Below are 17981 nucleotides of genomic sequence, written 5' to 3'. Positions count from 1 at the left end.
AAATAGTTGTTTGAAATAGCTTTTATATATGTATCAAAAACAGTCTGTTTAATAATAATTTTTTATTTGGTAAAATATGATTTGGCTTGGTGTTTTTGTGAAATGAAGATATGCTGCGTTTAGGTTTTTTATTTTATTATTATTTTTTTTAGCAAAAATTGTTAAAATAGGTGTAATTTAAAAAATATGTGCAGGTAATGTGAGAGAGTTTAGTATTTCATGATGTTTAATATTCTGGAGGAGGCGCATGTCAGTGGTCCAGACGAGCAGAAGAATTTTGTTTTCTGTCGCTGGTCGACGAACATATGAGGTGAGGTGACAGAAACACGCTTTCATCGCGCACCAGATTTAACAATTATCTTCACCACTTTTCGGACATGTTTCTTGTGACATTCAGTAAGTAACTAAAACGAATTTTTTTTGTTGTTGACGAATTTACTTTTTTTGCTTTTTCAAACTGTTTTCCGACGGTTTTTTTCACGTACACAACACTGAATATTGTCTTCTGTGTTGCTTCCTTCACAGTAAATGTGATATTGTGCATCAACTTTTATCTATGATATTGTTCTTTTAAGTCTTGCAGAACTCGTGCTGGCGTCATGCCAACTATTCCCTTTGTTTTTTTGTTAGGTCAGTTGTGTGTAAATATGATTCATATGTATATAAAATCATACATATGTTTATATGCATATATCTGGCAGACGATTTAGATTAAAATATTTTCGTTTGCTTTGTTTTTGCTCTCTTTGTAAACCCCCTCCCTCCCCTTATCTCTTTAAATTATATTACTTGATCTGATTTAAACATATTGTGTGTTGTTTTGCTGTGGTAAATTAAGGGTTAACTCTAACTTAAGTCTGTCATATTTCACCTCCCCCATATAAAATATATTATTATGCACTGACTGTCCATGTTCTGTGTCATTGACCTTTTCTATTTCTTGATGGATGGATGGATGGATAGATGGATAGATAGACAACCATTGCTGTGTACTTTTAGTGGTGGTTGTTCAGAGCCCTTCAAAAAGTCAGTATTTATCTTCTACATTACAGGCCTGACTGAAAAGGAATGAATGGATCCTCTGTGCTGCTTTCCCTGCAAAATGTCTTTGTGTTGGCAGAGCAGCAAATAAAACATTTAGTAATAAGACTTTTACGCCTCCGAACTAAGTTTTAACATGTCTGTATTCACAATAAGAGCTCTGATCGATGCTAATAGTGATCTGGGCCAGATTTTGGTGGTGGAAATGCCAACAGGACAAATGTCAAATTTATATCTTCAGATGATCTCAGTAAATTGTTGAAATATGACACCTTCTATAATTCTAAGGCTTGTATTTTTGTTCTCATTTCAGTCTGCACTGCCTTGATCTTGCCATGTGGTGAGTGAGCAACAAAACATGGACATTATTTGATAGCAGTGCTCCAGTATTGTTCATATAAACCCAAATGAATAAAGCAATGTAACTTGTGTACTTTTTTAGCCTGGGGACAAAACAGCATGCAGAGTGTGGTTGTGGAGGCGAGGAACCTTACGGTTCAAGCCGGGTCAGATGTTGTTCTGCCGTGTCATAACCAGCGGATGGTTTGGAGGCAGGATCGCCTGCGGGACCGCCAGCGCGTCGTGCACTGGGACTTGATCCGGAACCAACCCGATTACACTGTGGAGCGCGTTTTAGATATGTTCTCAGGGGGAACGGAGCGCTTGTACAATGACTACAACAAGGGCCGAATTACTATTTCGAAAGATGCCTTCAGTGATGGAAACTTCTCACTAGTTATTAATAGTAGGTTCATCCTTTTAGACCGCGTCTATGTCACTCTTTTGATTTTTTCACTTGTGATATTTAATACCTGCCATTCTTGTGTTGATGTTTTGTTTGTGCAGATGTGGATGCGAATGATAAAGGGATCTATACCTGCAACCTACATCACCACTATTGCAAGGTCCACCAGTCCATTCAAATCCAGCTCAACATCACTAAATCACGTAAGATAATAAGCCTCACATATATATTGAAAAACTCTAGAATTTTCTGCCACAAAGTTAACCATTCAAAAATAAAAGTGATTGTGACTTTACGTCTCATAATTGTGACTTTATTTCACACATTTGAGACATTTTATTTCACAGTTGTGACTTTATACGTATCTCAGAACATGATTTTGTATCTCACAGTGACTTTTTCACTCACAATTATGACTTTTATCTCGCAATGTGACTTTATATCTCACAATGTGACTTTTTAATATCACAACATGACCTTATTTCTCATAATGTGGCTTTATTTCACCATTTTTATATTTGACCTTAAGGTGGAAATGGTCTTCCATACTTCCATGTCATTTCTATGCCACCAAGTGGAGGACAAATTATGATGAAATTATGGATTTCAAACATGTTTCCTGAATTTACAGAGTCACAAATCAATCTGATAATGTCTCTGCATTAACTGGAACAGGAAGTATTTTAAGCTGTATAAAACCGAAAAAAATGACAGTTTTGCTTTAAATTACTGAAATGCAACCTTGAGTTTTGGAAAAGCATATATAAATTAAACATGTTATTGATATTGTTAAATGTCTTCATAAAAATGTCAATCTCTGCAGCTCGAAAGGAAAAGCGCGTTTGGGATGGCGATAAATCCGTGTTTGTGGTTCTGGTGGGGAAGAGTGTGGTGCTTCCGTGTGTGAACCGCAGACAATTGTGGACGGACAGTCAGAGGGACGAGGGGCAGCAGCAGGTGGTCCACTGGGACTGGCAGGCTCCTGGAGTCACCCGTGACCGAGCAGACCGCCTCATCGACATGTACGCCTCCGGAGAGAATCGGCAGTATGGGCCGCTCTTTCTCCGGAATAAGATGAACATCTCAACTGATGCCTTCTCCATTGGGGATTTCTCCCTGAGCGTCCATAACATTCAGCCCTCTGATAAAGGCCTGTATTCCTGCCACCTTCACCATCACTACTGTGGCCTACATGAAAGACGAATCTTCAGAGTGATCATCGGGCCTTCTGTCCAGCCCTTGCCCCCAGTGCGCTCCTCTACTGAAGCACCGAAAACTCCTTCTCATCCTGTCCTGTCTGCTGATGACCCAAGTAAGAGAATATTTTTATGTGATGAAGCTAATTACTCACCCTCATGTCGTTCCAAACCGGTAAGACCTTAGTTCATCTTTGGAACAAAAATGAAGATATTTTTTATGAAATCCGAGAGCTCTCTGACCCCTCCATAGACAGCTATTTAGAAAGGTAGGACAGACATAGTTAAAATAGTCCATGTGACCACAGTGGTTCAACCTTAATTTTATGAAGTGACGAGAATACGTTTTGTGTGCAAAAAAAACAAACAAAAATAATGACTTTAGTCATGCTATGCTGTTGACATTGTAAATACACTGCAGTGCTTTCGAAGCACTACATCAGAACGCTGGCTTACCATTGGTCGACGCTGTTCACGTGAGCACCACGACGCATGCATGTCAACCAGCTAGCCAATGGTGAGCCGTCGTTCTGCCGTAGTACTCGGAAGTGCTGCACTGTTTACACTGTCAGCAGCATTGGAGACTGGCACAGACCGGAAGAAATTGTTGAATAAAGTAAAGTTAAATAAAGTTATTTTTTTTTGTTTTTTTGCGCAAAAAAAGTATTCTCGTTGCTTCATAACATTAAGGTTGAACCACTGCAGTCACATGGACCATTTTAACAATGTCTTTACTACCTTTCTGTCAGAGAGCTCTCCTATTTAAATTTCAAAAATATTTTGAATGGCGTTCCAAAGATGAACGAAGGTCTTCAGGTTTGGAACAACATTTTTGGGTGAACTAACACTTTAAGTCTTTTATTTGTTGTTTCAAATATCAAATACTGTTTTTTTGTTTTGTCATTATTTACTCTTAAGTTTGTTCAAAACCTGTATGGTGTAATTTATTTTAATTTATTCGTTTTTTGAAGAATTGTAATGCAGCTCTTGCTATTAAAATGACCAAGGGCTGTCAAGATCCAATAAAAATGACCATAAAAGTAGTCTGAACAAATTGTGCAGTACGTCTTCTGAAGTCATACGATAGCTTTTTTCCAAGGCCACAAAGCTATTATATGGCTTCAATAGACAAGACAGGAATATAATGCACAAGCCATATGGATCACTTTTATGATTTTTTTGTTGTTGTCATTTTGGATCATTATAGTCAGAATTTGTATGGTTGCATGGACCTGGATCTGATTGCATGATGATTGTCTAAAAATTCCACATCGTTTCCTTTTGTGTTGCATGCCAGATTAAGGAATTAATTTCTGATAAACAAAGCACTTTTCCTTTTCCTAGCTTGTTGGCTTGCAAGATATATGTGTTCTCCTAATAAGTTCCATTGCTCATCCCTTTACATACATATTTGGGTTTGGGGGAGGAATGTTGCTTGAGAACTGGGCTATATTTACTTCCTGCTTTTTTCTCTTTGTTTAATTTTTGCTTCTTGGTCTTTTCCAGTCTGCAGTGGGAATTTTACAGCAATCTCTCCGTCTGTCTTTCTCAGTTTTTTCTTTTTTGAAATGGCTTTGTCCTTTTGTTCAGATCGACTCACTCCAGTCATGTTGGCCCTGTCCCTGCCGTCTGTTACAAAACACTTGTAAAGATGAGTTTGTACGAGTGAATGTTTTCAACAGAAATGTAGTGAATGGGTCATAAAGGAGGTGGGGGAGGTTTTATTGGAAGACGGCATCATATTTCCTTCGCTTAGCAATGGCTGAGCTCACTTTATAAACTATAACAGCCCCACAAAAGGTCACGACAACGTCTTGCTTTCTCCTGGGGTTTGCAGATTTTACAATCATTGCTCTGACAATATTTCCCATCTTGTATTGGCAATGGGCTTTATTCCGACATGAAAAGCAACATCTGTACAACATCTGGCCCGCTGTAACATGAAAGCACAAAGGGGGAATGGTCCGTGTTAGATTCACATCTTCTCATGTCTGTAAGCATTTTGCCCCAGTCCACTTTAAGTAGAAAAAGATGCCACAGTGCCATTCATCTATCTTATAGATTTAAGATATTGTCTGAATGTGACCTTGTAGTTCTTAAATGTAAAAAAGAAGCAATTATTTTTAAATATTTGTAAATATATTACTATTTCTTATTTTGCTATGCAAAATGGGTACTTTTCAGTTTTTTTATTTCACTCAACATTTATGAAATACCCTTAAATGTTTAATTTAAACTGAATTATACACTGTAAAAAAATTCAGACCTCTCCAACTTTTCTAGTGACTGATCAGGTCTAAAAACAAACAAATTGTGGCAACAGTCTGCTAACATTGTCTCAATCAGAAATAATATCTTGAGCCAATTGAAAATGTTAGTTTACGAAACCGTGTTGTTGGTCCAATTAAATATTTAAAATTGTAGTAGCAATTTATTTATTTAGCAGTTTATTTCTTACTGTCCCAACAGAAAAAAAAGTATGAATAACATAAATACATTATGCAAAATACAGGTAAAACAACTATATTTGGTGAAAACGCCTTATTTAAAAGGAAAGGAAAAACACTGAATACATTCAATAAGTCTTTTGCATAACAGGATGTGGTGAAGAAAACTTTCTAAAGCGGCACTGCGTAGGTTAAAAATCTGCAAATAAAAATCTTCATTCCAACGTTTATTTAAGGACGTTAAATAAATAAAAAATTCTCAACTTAATCAAAATCATTAAAAAGTTAGAGCTGTAATCAAGAAGTTAGTGCGCATGCAGCAATTTAACTGATGACTTTTGATGTGTCCTGATTTAGAGGCTGCATCCTTCAAAGGACGCCGACTTTAAAGGCCATGCCTTCGAAGTCCACGAAGATCGGACATCGTTAAATGGGACCTAGCCAACAAAGAATTGCTATTTTCACCTAGCAACTGTGACAACTGCTGTAGACGAGTGCCAGAAACATTTGTTCTGGACTTTTTTGAAAGTCATATTAAACTGTCTGAGAACAAACACCTTGGTCCATTTATGTAAATAATACTGAGTAAAAAAACATCTATAAAATCGTATCTTTATGAGATACAGGTCAACGTTTTAACTGCTTTTTTTGTTTTGTCTCAAAAAAATCCAGTCATCATATTGATATGCTAGGCTGCAAAGGATCCACTAGTTCTATCCTTCGTGGCACTGGAAACGAAGGATGTATTTGTAAGCAGCCTTTGTCGCGCTGCTGTGACGCATTCTGCCAAATGAATGCAGCCTTTAAATTGGATTGCAGCTTTTGAATCTGGCTCATGTTGTATCCCAATCCCACTTCTCCCAGCTTTTTTTTTCTTGTTTTTTTTTTTCTGGCTGTCCTATAAATAATGAACAAAAAAGTCAGTCTCTGATTTGTGAATGAGTTGTATTTTGATACATTTTGTATTGTTAAATGTTAAACCAGTGGCGGCTGGTCAATAGAGGGCGCTGGGGCGCCGCCCCCATCAAAATTCCAGAAATATACATGTATACAAAAATGATATAAAAATTAAATAAAAATAAAATAGTTTACTCATACAATGTGCCAGCTGTTAGTAAGAGCCTCAGCATTTAATAAAAACTCGCTTTGATCGGTTAACTATTTTATATGTTCTTCAATATGTTTCATGCGGTTTCATGCGCGAGGGATGCCAGAAAAATAGATGTCCAAAAATCTACGGGCAGCATGTGACCTGAAGCTGGTCTCTAATTGGTTTCTTAAAGACCCTCTTCCGGACGCAGGTCGCTGCGTCCCTGGCAAATCAGATAGGAGACATGTTATTTTATCCAATCTGATTGGTTCTCGTCACCTGTCATTCAACTTTACGCTCTTGGCCACTAAAGCGAAAGTGCGCGGGCGACATCGTCACTCCGACTCCGCCAAAACCTTGTTAGGATGATCACTTTAGTAGAGATGGCAGCAGTTAAACCAAATTCTTTCACAAGGTGTCCGCTGGAAGAAAAAAAAGGATAAAGGATCCTGAACTGGACCAACGCGATTTACAAATCCAGCAGCAGGCCAGTGACAGAGGATGAAGCTACACTCGGAGCTAAAAGTGAAGACACTGTTTTCTCTTTAATGCTTGAATTTAGTCAACATGCATTTTGATACTGCCACCCCCCACCCCCGCCGGGGAAAAAAACGCCCCCCCCCCCCCCCCCCCCAAATAATTATCACCAGCCGCCACTGTGTTAAACACTTCAGTATTACACAAATATGATCAGTCTTAGCATGTGGGACTCATTGATTTCCTCATTGTTCATTCCAATGAGACATACTGACTCATGAAGCAATCATAATGTCTGTTAGTTTTGGGTTGAAGATGTTTTTTGTGGTGTTAAGCCCAAAACAAGATTCCCAATACTGTGTAATACACAAACAGCAGTATTCAGTGGGTTTGTTTGGTTTATTTTGTCTTAAGAGCACTACTGATTTGCAATACCAGAGAATTCTCCCTGTTGTTGTGGGGCACTAAATAAATGGAAAATGTCTCCAGACAGACTGACCATGAAGTACTGGTATTTCTCTCCGCCTGCACTATTGCTTCCCGTTCTAGTGGTTTTTGTTTTTTTCTCCATTGCTGCGGCATGACATCAGGTCTGGAACTCATTACGCCTGTTTTAGCCATTCTGACATGAAACCTTGTCCCTCTCCCCCCTCGCCTGCCAGCCCAAACAAGCAATTTGGGCTTTTCCGCTTCGTTTCTTGGCTTTTAGTACAGCATAAATTAAGTGTTTTAATATCAGATATTTAAGAGTTCTCATCAATCTGGTCCTCTCATGTTCCTTTTTTCCCTTGGTGAGCAGAAACAAACATGGTGGAAGCACCTCACGTCCTGAATGTAATCCTGCCTGAGACTCAAACTTATCTCCTGCACCAAGTGGGCTACATCCTGGCAATCTTCCTGCTGTTTCTCTTAATACTCATTGGCATCATTATGATCACGAGGCACTGCAGAAAGAAAGGTAGGAGCATGTGGATGATTTTATAAACAAGAAAAAGAAACCAGTGTGGCTTTTTAGTCAAACAGCAAACTGTCTGAATAAAATGTATACCTTTGTGATTTTAAGCTTGGCTCTTATTGAAATTTCTTTTGACATTTTATGCAATATCTGTTTCAGGGCTTGAGTTTGAGGTTCGAAGGTCTGAGAGGTAAGGATTGAAAATAGACTATTGAATTGACTCCATTGTTTTTAAGTAAATTAAGATCCACAATAATCATTTTGCACTTGCTAATAAATTAAAAGCATAACTTTTGTTTTACTTGGAAGTGGTCGCAGGACGTCCATTGAGCTCGATGCCACAGAACTGCAACCCTACAATCAGGAAGACTTGCGACTGGGTAAGCGCAACCACACTTTTTCCATAATTTTTCAAACTGTTTCACTTAAAGGGATATTTCGTTCAAAAATGGAAAATTCTGTCATCATTTACTCACTCTGAAGTTGCTCCAAACCTATATACATTTCTGTCTTCTGCTGAACACAAAAGAAGATATTTTGAAGAATGTCGGTAACCAAACAATATATGGTCCCCATTGACTTCCATAGCATGGAGAAAAGTACCATGGCCCATCAACTGTTACGACGGTTAACAACATTCTTCAAAATATCTTCTTTTGTGTTCAGCAGAAGAAATTCATACAGGTTTGGAACAACTTGAGGATGAGCAAATGATGACAGAATTTTCATTTTTGGGTGAACTATTCCTTTAAAGCTGAAGTAGGTCATTTAAAAATCTAAACTTTATGAATACTTGCAAAATAACCAGAACAGATACTGTTGCTCTGTAAAATCTAGGGGAATGTGATCTGATATTTCAAATATTCTCAAGAACAACGACTACATTGACATTGGACTGATTTTTTTAATATGTTGATTATTGTTTTTTAAAAAGGGTTTACATTTTCCAGTGAAATGTATTAATGTGGTCATGAACTGCATTGTTTTATTGTTTTATAATGTTTCCTGTGGTGCACTTATAATGTTAGTATGATTTTTACTTAAAAAAATTAAAAATAAAAGGCATTTTTCCTACCCTGATTTTAGCCCTCTGATTTCAACGCTCTGTTTGAAGGGGCGTGTCTGCTGTGAGACTTCAGTGTAAATGTCCACTGCTGTGATTGGCTAACATCTTTGCATATGAAATAGCTAAGTATTACATGTGGAACTCTCTCAAAAACTTTTAGCAAGTTTTTACTATTACAGCTCTCAAGGTTAACTAATCGTGAAAAGTGTTGATTATAGCATTATATTTAGATTGTGGCATGTAAGATTGCACACATGAATGCAGGGATCTCGTCATTGCAACTTGATTTCTGCACACTTACAAAATGCTTTCATCATAACTTAACAGTGCAAATGCAAAGTAAATAAGAGATTTGGCGACAGTCCAGAATTCAGTCACTGATAAACTCGCACTGTTTGATTGACAGCTCCAGCGATTGTTAAGGGAGCATTCTTTGATCGCTTTCTATATATAATCTGACTGTATATGAATAATTACATATCAAAAATCACTGGTCATAGATCAGGCATTAGAATTAACATGGTTACTTATTGTTGCATTACCGGAGAGTCGTAAAAGTCTGTTTGCAAAGCCTGTGGCGAAATTGCGACTGATTTACAAAAAGAATCCACGGTGAAATGTACAGCATACAAATAATAATGCTCAACTGAGACATTCAGATTGTTGAAAATAAATAAAATAACCACATTTGGAAGGTAATGTTATTTGTAGTCCATCCTGTATCACTCTTCTCTCCACGACAGTGGGCGGGGGCCAAAGTTGCAATGATGAAGTAGGTGTTGATTTTCTTCTGCAGAAGTGGTCTTTCATAGGCACATAAGTCGTTATCTGGGCTTGGGAACAATAAAAGCTGTTTTTGGACTAACAAGGACGTTTTCAGTTCTGAAACTTACAGGATAGTTTATTCTTATAGTATGATGGCCTCTTATATGACAAAAATTAGATTTCTCAGTTTATGACCCCGTTAATAAGTCTGATTTACCATACCTTTTCATAATATCCTCATATTTACATCAGCTTTTATTGATGAAATCCTTGTTTTTTCTTCTTCTTTAGACTTCAAGAACAACATAATGAAAGGAAGGGCAGAGGCAAACAACTATCCCTCTCCAAAAGTTATTGATCTCAACAGAGGTAATGTGGTCTCAATTAGTGAATCTCGTTCCGGACAGATGAATTGTGATGTATTTACACACACTTTCTCTTTCTTCCTTCCTCTCACCTAAAGAAATGGAGAGAATGTCATGGAAGTGATTCGTATTGAGCTGCTGGCTGGTCCAGAGTGTATTGATTGAGAAGAGATTCAAGGATTTTACATTTACATTGAGAACAGGAATGGAATTACTGTCTTTCTACAGCATAATTAATGCTTACATGATCTTATAAAATCAATTTAACTGAAATCATTTTCTTGTCATAACCACAGTGTACTATGATGGTTTCACAAGGGTAATCGATTGAATTAAAGTTACACACATGTAAAATGTGGCAAGGCAATTTGCTGAATTCAGCATTTGGTGGTACTCTAAAATTCTGTGTGGTAGAAACCACTGTAAGTGTCTGAATCTGAATGGAAATTACTTTTAAAACTCAGGAAGCAAACAAATAGCTGTAGCTTCAGGTCTAAATAGTCAAAGATGATAAACAAGGGAACTTCAAAGGCAATTTAATGTACTGTTTGTGCTATTCTGATGTGTATCTATATGTTGCTTTTCCTATGAATCCTTTTCCTTTTGAGTCCTATTGACCTGGACTTTTTTGGTCCATTGACTTTTTTCATATTTTGATTCACGGCATTATGTAGAGGGCACAGTTGCAGGTTATTTGCCTCTGCAATATGAGCATTTTTCATCATCATTTTTCTAGCAATATTTTTTGGTCAGTAATTCTCATTTACATAGGTTATGAAGCATTTATACAGTAGATTTATTTGATCTGGAGTGTACATTTATCTTTAAAGTGGCAGTACATGATCATGTTTGTATAGGACCAATGTACAAATATAATAAAGTTAATTCTGAAATATTTTGTCTCTATCTATCTATCTATCTATCTATCTATCTATCTATCTATCTATCTATCTATCTATCTATCTATCTATCTATCTATCTATCTATCTATCTATCTATCTATCTATCTATCTATCTATCTATCTATCTATCTATCTATCTATCTATCTATCTATCTATATCTATCTATCTATCTATCTTTCTAACAAATGTTAAGATCCTCGGCCCCACTTTATATTAGGTGGCCTTAACTACTATGTACTTACATCAAAAAATAAGTACAATGTACTTATTGTGTTCATATTGTATTGCAAAACACTTTTGCTGATATTGAGGTGGGATATGGGTAGGGTTAGGGACAGTTGTGGTGGTAAGGGTAAGTTTAAGGGTAGGGTTAGGTGTGGGAAGTGTCAACAGTGTAATTACGAATGTAACTACTGAAATTAATTACAGATGTAATTACATGCAGGTTTATTTAAACATGTAGGAACAATGTAAAGACATGTATGTACACACAATAAGTGCATTGTATCAAATGATTCATTAAAATGTTAGTACATAGTAGTTAAGGCCACCTAATATAAAGTGGGTCCAGATCCACTGTTACCAGATTCTAATAACGTCTTAACTTATATATCAGTATTGTTTAGTAAAAACACTACTACTACTACTACTAACTGTAGGTTTTACATTTATAGAATGTAATTATAAAAATCCAGTATTTGATCATATTTTTGACAAAAAAAAATCTTTGCTCTCTAACCCATAAGTGGAACACCAAGACATTTGACTGCATTAGGAAGCTTATTAAGCCCACAAGGGCTTCCAACTTTCAATTATTTGCTGTGTAATTGTAGAGAAGTGCATTTCAGGAGGCAAATATTTATATACAAACTTAGCAAAGAGGAAAGATGTTTTGACTGATTAAATCCACGACACAGCCAGTGGTGTTCTTTAGAATAGCTCCTGAACTCCACTAGGTTTCATGTGCACTGAGGCAAAGTGTGCGATGTAGAATATGAGCATCGAGTTTAGCCGGAGTATTTCATTTTAACCGACTCTGACTCGGGCCTGGTGTTTGCATTACTTTTCGTAGGCTTGTTTTGTATGCGTTTCCTAAACAAATATCAAATAACTTCAGGAATACGATACAGGAAGTATAGAAAAGGACAAAGCTGCCCCCTGCTGTCAAAAATATCTAATGGCTCAAATGTCTGAAACTGGGGGTACTTTCATGCTTGCAAAACTACAGAACATTGTCATTTTGTATAGTTTTATACACTTTTCTGTTTTCTGAGGATGTTTTCTATAAGGTCATTCTGTATGGTGGCGGTTGCAACATCATGCAATAAATTGGCCAAAATATTGGATAACACTAGTATTCGTTCATTATTAACTTTTCCTTTTTCCTGTATTATATGTATGGAGACATCTTTTATTTAGGGCTGCTGATTTGCTACAAAATGACAGTATATATTGTCTAATGTGTGTAGTGCTTCATTATAAATCCTAATGCTAAATGTACTGTATATTGTATATTGATTGTAGTATTAGATTAATGATGTGGCTGTGGCACTTTCACATACAGGGTACAAAATAGACCCTGAAATTACATTTCCCAACAAATGTTTAGTGAAAAGAGGCTTAATAACTGTCAAGCTATTATTTATATATTTATACAAATATTTTCTAAAAAAGTTTATAATAGTTACATTTATTGTATACTATTTGAATTCATTTTATTTTATATGTTATATTCAAATACAGTATTAAAATTATAATAAAATAAAAATAAAGTTAATAAAGATTTCTGTTTTATTTTTTTAAAAATGCTCTTGAGACTTTTAGTAATTTATTTTGAGAATGTTCTATGATACATGATTGAATAAATTATGAATTTCAAAAATATGAAAAAGGAAAAAAACCTACAATCTACGCACCTACTATGCACCTGCTTGATATGTACACTTTTTGAGGTAGGCCTAGTAGTGTTTTAACAGCTGTTGTCTTAGCAGAGGCCACAGCAGCTCAGTCAATTGACTGTCGCGGACTCTGACTACCGCTAGAGAGCAGCCTACCTCCACGAGAAACCTGAAATGGTGAAATATCCTGAACTCCAGCTCATAGGGATGTGAACCGTCCCTTCCTGTTTTACTGGCGATCAGAGAGAAACATTGACGCCGTGATAGAGACGCGCAAGCTTCGATTATGTCTGGAACCGCTCGCTCCGTCCACGACCAGGATTTTTGTCTGCCTACGTGAAACCGGCAACCAGCAATGTCGCCTTATAGCGCATATATGACACTTGACGACTTCTAGTCTACAAATATATTTTGTATCTCGCTGCTGCAACCCTTGCTCCTTCTTCTGTCAATGATTGTCCTACCTATATAAGCCTACTCATGGCGGAGACCAAAATTATATACCATATCGACGAAGAAGAAACCCCTTATTTAGTGAAATTGACGGTTTCTCCGGAAAAAGTCACGTTGGCGGATTTTAAAAATGTCCTTAACAACCGTCCGATCAACAGTTATAAATTCTTTTTCAAATCTATGGATCAGGATTTCGGGTAAGTAGGGGGAATTATGATCTGCTCATATTGTAGTGTGTGTTAGTAGGCTACTCAACAACCGCGATCACACCCATCATCGACTCAGCATTATGGCAGCCACATGCCTTATAGACTCTGTCAAACCTGGAAAGAATTTAGAACGTTTGAGTGTTCTTTGTGACGTTGCTACACTGTTACATTGTTGCTGCTGGCACCTGCTTTGAACCCGTGTTCTAAAGTGCGCGTTCCTGCGCGGGTGCGTGTGCTCGACTCAAAACCCACCACCAGTGTGGCAAGCCGTTATAACATTTATGTGTTCTTAGTCGGAAATATCGAGTTCCGAGCACAGAATGACCAATTTTATTTACAAGTGGAAATTCTACATGATACACGAATAAGAATATTGATCTACAATAGAAATAATATTATATATTTATATCTAAAATCTATATGTATGGATCAGTGAGCAGAAAACAAGTCTGTAGTGAATGGTGTAAAGTTAAACACCCACCTTTCCCAGGTTTATTTATGTAAAAAAACAGTTTATAACATAATTCTGATAAAATTTGATCAATTTATTCATAATTTTGAATTGAGGTGTAGTTGGCTTTACTGTTCACAATATAATTATTTGTGCACTTGAAGGCAGCATCCTTACTAACTAGCCTTTTAATGGTTAAAAGTACCTCATTTAATTACTAGTAAGTAATCCAATATTGTCTAGTATATTTTTCAATTTCAAGTATCAATTTTAATATTTATTTGATATTAGTACAAACTAGTATTTCTTAAATCAGTCACATACATACTGCTACTTATTCATTTACTTATTAAATTATCTTAATAGTGATAAGGTAACTATTCAATTGTCACTGGTTCCTCATAACTTTTCTAACAGTTACTAGATTCCTACCTGAACTGAAGCTGACCATAGAATTCAATATTAACAAAAAATAGATTTTTTTTTTTTACCATAATAGTGGAAGAGTTATCACTAAGATGACTAGAAGCAAAAAGAAGGCCTATTAATATCTGAATTAGCCACAATTGAAGTACTAGTGTCTAGTTATTAGTGAAATTGAAAAAGATACCAGTCACTATTTCATTACTTGCTAGTGATTTAAAAATAAGTACTAGTAGCATAATAAATACTAGTTAGTTTTTAATGAATAAATGTTAAAGGGCTTGCCACAGCACCACACATGCACTGCAACAGAGCTAATTTTGTCAACTCCAGTCGCATGCTTCGAGTCGCATGCTTCCACATGGTGCAAATATATCATGGTTGTTTCCTAATACAGTGTCTTGTGTTGTAACTCCATTTGACAGTGGCTTGTGCTCTGGTTTCCCCCAAGTTTGAGTCGTTTGAAGTTAAGGCCTGGCCTTCAGATGCATCGTAATAGAAAAACATGACATGACAAAGTCAGTCTGATCTTTTAAAGGTGACAGCACCTTTTATGACTCTAAAACAAACGCGCTCGCATATCACCCAGAGGGGAGAATTACATTTAATTTAAATGACTGCCATGTTTGACAGCTCGAACACTGACCAGTGTTGACCAGATCAAATGAAGACATCAAACATAATCTTTAAATCTAATGAACATCTCACAGGTCCTAATTTGTTCAGACTGCAAACTCATTAGTATAGCAAACTTTCAGTCATTTTCTGTCACTTCAAAATCCCCAGTACTAGACTGACGTTATTTGAGGGGAAGTGAGAGACCGTGAACATGCAGCTGTCAGGCAGAACTGTCACTTTCTAATTTGCCAGTGACACCCAACGTGAATGGATTAGTTGCCTAATATTTCCAAATAGCAAACAGGCTGCAGATAAATTGAGCTGCTGCTATATCAGCTTTCTATTATTCTGTGATTGTTGAACATTGTTCATTTTGAAATTGAGTCAGATTTGAGAAATGTTCATATTTGTTCACAATAGGTCAACTGTTTTGAGTTTGGCGATATTCTAACAATATTGAAGCTTGGGTTATTGAACAGGTTTATTCTACCAGAAATTATTAAACAGAATCAGTTTGTTATACATATTACATGCTGTTAAATGTAATTATAGTTGCAATTGGGATAGTTTACCCAAAAATGAAAATTCTGTCATTTACTCACCCTCAAGTTGATACAAACCTGTATGCGTTTCTTTCTTCTATTGAACACAAAATAATATATATTTTTTTAATGTTTGTAACCAGGCTGTTGACAACACTCATTGACTTAAATAGTATTTTTTTTGTACTATGGAAGTCAAAGCTACTGTCAACTGCTGTCTGGTTACCAACATTCTTTAAAAATATCCTCTTTTGTGTTCAACAGAAGAAATAAACTCATACAGGTTTGGAACAACTTGAGGGTGAGAAAGTAATGACACAATTTTCAGTTTTGGGTGAAGTATTTCTTTAAGTCATTTGAACTAACTAAAGGCCCATTCACACCAAGAAAATTAACTAGTACGATAACAATAACGCACCAATGCATTATAAAGTTCTATTTATTATTAGTGTGGCGCTGCATTTTTGTCTGCTGCTTTAGATGCTCAAGGTCTTTAAAATCAGGTGGATTCTGATTGGCTGTCAATGTTTTTATTGTTCATGAGCAGGAAAAATCTGAAAAACAATGTTTTTTTTCCTCTGCTTTGTTATCATTCAGGCTAGGGATGGGCAATATCTTATCATTTGCGATATACCGGTAAAAATTCTCCCCACGATAAGAATTTGTCTTCCCGCGATAATAACGATAAAGCCTCACGTGCAGAGCGAAAACAACTATGGTTAAAGCTGCGGAGGAGTTTATCACTAAACAAGGGGCTACCTCTCCAATCTGGATCCTGTACACACAGATATATTTTCACTCGCTGAGCATATGGTCTGAGCTCTTTAGAGATTTGCGCTTTGTCAAGCGATCAGTAAAGCACACTATTTCAGCTCATCTCAATGAATGCACAAGGTATTTTACGCACAGTAAACACTAGTGTGAGGCACGCGACTAAGAGCGCTTAGTGCTTCTCACACACTCAAAGAGAAAGCGAGAGAGTCTTACACCACGTAGAATTTATGTGCTACAAGCAAACAATATTCTTAGTTGTATTTTCCTGTTAAATAACGGCATTCATGTGGAATTATTCAGCCTATATGAACAAGAATAAACGAATGCACAAACGGCAATCTCATTGGCTGGCGCACATCTATTACTGTCCCTGTTTTGATTTCAGCAAATCAGTTCGAGTGAACGCAGACAACGTGATTAATATTCATGAACCCAGCAGCTCATTCATCCTTAGTGTGGTTTATTTTTTATTAGTAGTAGAATTAGTAGTATTATTATTTGAATTATTATTGTTTGTATTGTGCAATGTTTTTCAGCACAGTTGCACTATTTAAACATTACCTGCACTTTTACAGAGGAAAAGTATATCTGCAACTTTTTCCATTTCTGAAAAGGCTGGTGTGGATTTTTAAGTTAGGAGACCATTTGATGATGGGTAGCGTACGTTTTACTTTAGATCATTGTTTGCTTTTCTGAGGCTCTCAAGAATGCATGCAGCTCTCACTTGTAGCAAAAAACATGGAGAATGGTACTACATTTAGCGTGATATACAGGTCCTTCTCAAAAAATTAGCATATTGTGATAAAAGTTCATTATTTTCCATAATGTAATGATACAAATTTAACTTTCATATATTTTAGATTCATTGCACACCAACTGAAATATTTCAGGTATTTTATTGTTTTAATACTGATGATTTTGGCATACAGCTCATGAAAACCCAAAATTCCTATCTCAAAAAATTAGCATATTTCATCCGACCAATAAAAGAAAAGTGTTTTTAATACAAAAAAAGTCAACCTTCAAATAATTATGTTCAGTTATGCACTCAATACTTGGTCGGGAATCCTTTTGCAGAAATTACTGCTTCAATGCGGCGTGGCATGGAGGCAATCAGCCTGTGGCACTGCTGAGGTGTTATGGAGGCCCAGGATGCTTCGAAATTTTGGGTTTTCATGAGCTGTATGCCAAAATCATCAGTATTAAAACAATAAAAGACCTGAAATATTTCAGTTGGTGTGCAATGAATCTAAAATATATGAAAGTTACATTTTTATCATTACATTATGGAAAATAATGAACTTTTATCACAAAATGCTAATTTTTTGAGAAGGACCTGTATATATCGTTATCGCAATAAATACCAGAAAATATTTTTTAAGTCAATATCGCCCATTCCTAATTCAGGCTAGTGTAAAACTTTGCAACAATCCCTATTTTTACAGTTTCATAATGCACATTTTTGTGTTTATTTAAAATGATTAATTGCTGCCCTTTATTCAAAAATGTTTTTGTTTTTATAGCTCTACTTCTGAAATGATTAGAGAGGCACAAGGTTAACCA

The 17981-nt window shown here is 36.3% G+C and overlaps 2 protein-coding genes across 15 annotated transcripts in view; both read left to right on the top strand.

Moving 5' to 3' along the window:
• Window positions 1-237: 237 nt before the first annotated feature.
• On the top strand, window positions 238-12396 carry mxra8b (matrix-remodelling associated 8b). Of its 9 annotated transcripts, none has more exons than XR_013815485.1 (11): window positions 269-396; window positions 1355-1381; window positions 1484-1786; window positions 1888-1989; window positions 2610-3098; window positions 7796-7954; window positions 8111-8141; window positions 8261-8331; window positions 9066-9138; window positions 10074-10151; window positions 10246-11037. XR_013815485.1 is itself a non-coding variant. In XM_079803235.1 (10 exons), the coding sequence occupies exons 1-10, from the start codon at window positions 378-380 to the stop codon at window positions 10269-10271; spliced, it is 1305 nt and encodes a 434-aa protein (XP_079659361.1). In that variant the 5' UTR covers window positions 269-377; the 3' UTR covers window positions 10272-12396. The 9 variants fall into 9 exon arrangements, 2 of the variants coding, with proteins under 2 accessions (XP_079659361.1, XP_079659362.1); XR_013815486.1 differs by having other exon boundaries at window positions 9038-9138; XR_013815488.1 differs by having other exon boundaries at window positions 287-310; window positions 9038-9138; window positions 10246-11036.
• Window positions 12397-13097: 701 nt separating this feature from the next.
• The window catches only part of dvl1a (dishevelled segment polarity protein 1a), a 53480-nt gene continuing 48596 nt past the window's right edge, over window positions 13098-17981 (top strand). For 3 of the 6 annotated variants that reach the window (XM_079802366.1, XM_079802364.1, XM_079802369.1), the window contains exon 1: window positions 13098-13598. In XM_079802366.1, coding sequence (XP_079658492.1) covers window positions 13429-13598 — 170 coding nt within the window. In that variant the 5' untranslated portion in view covers window positions 13098-13428. The remainder of the gene's footprint in view (window positions 13599-17981) is intronic. The other 3 variants (XM_079802365.1, XM_079802370.1, XM_079802367.1) reach the window with 2 other exon arrangements.

This window comes from Gobio gobio (assembly GCF_949357685.1).
Source record: "Gobio gobio genome assembly, chromosome: 21".
Classification (NCBI taxonomy): domain Eukaryota; kingdom Metazoa; phylum Chordata; class Actinopteri; order Cypriniformes; family Gobionidae; genus Gobio; species Gobio gobio.
Note: the sequence above shows the minus strand (reverse complement) of the source record. Positions and strands in the feature narration are given on the sequence as shown.

Coding starts and splice junctions, on each gene's coding strand:
- mxra8b (XM_079803235.1), top strand. Junction 1,382..1,483: donor TGCCTTGATCTTGCCATGTG/GTGAGTGAGCAA, acceptor GTACTTTTTTAG/CCTGGGGACAAAACAGCATG. Junction 8,332..10,073: donor TCAGGAAGACTTGCGACTGG/GTAAGCGCAACC, acceptor CTTCTTCTTTAG/ACTTCAAGAACAACATAATG.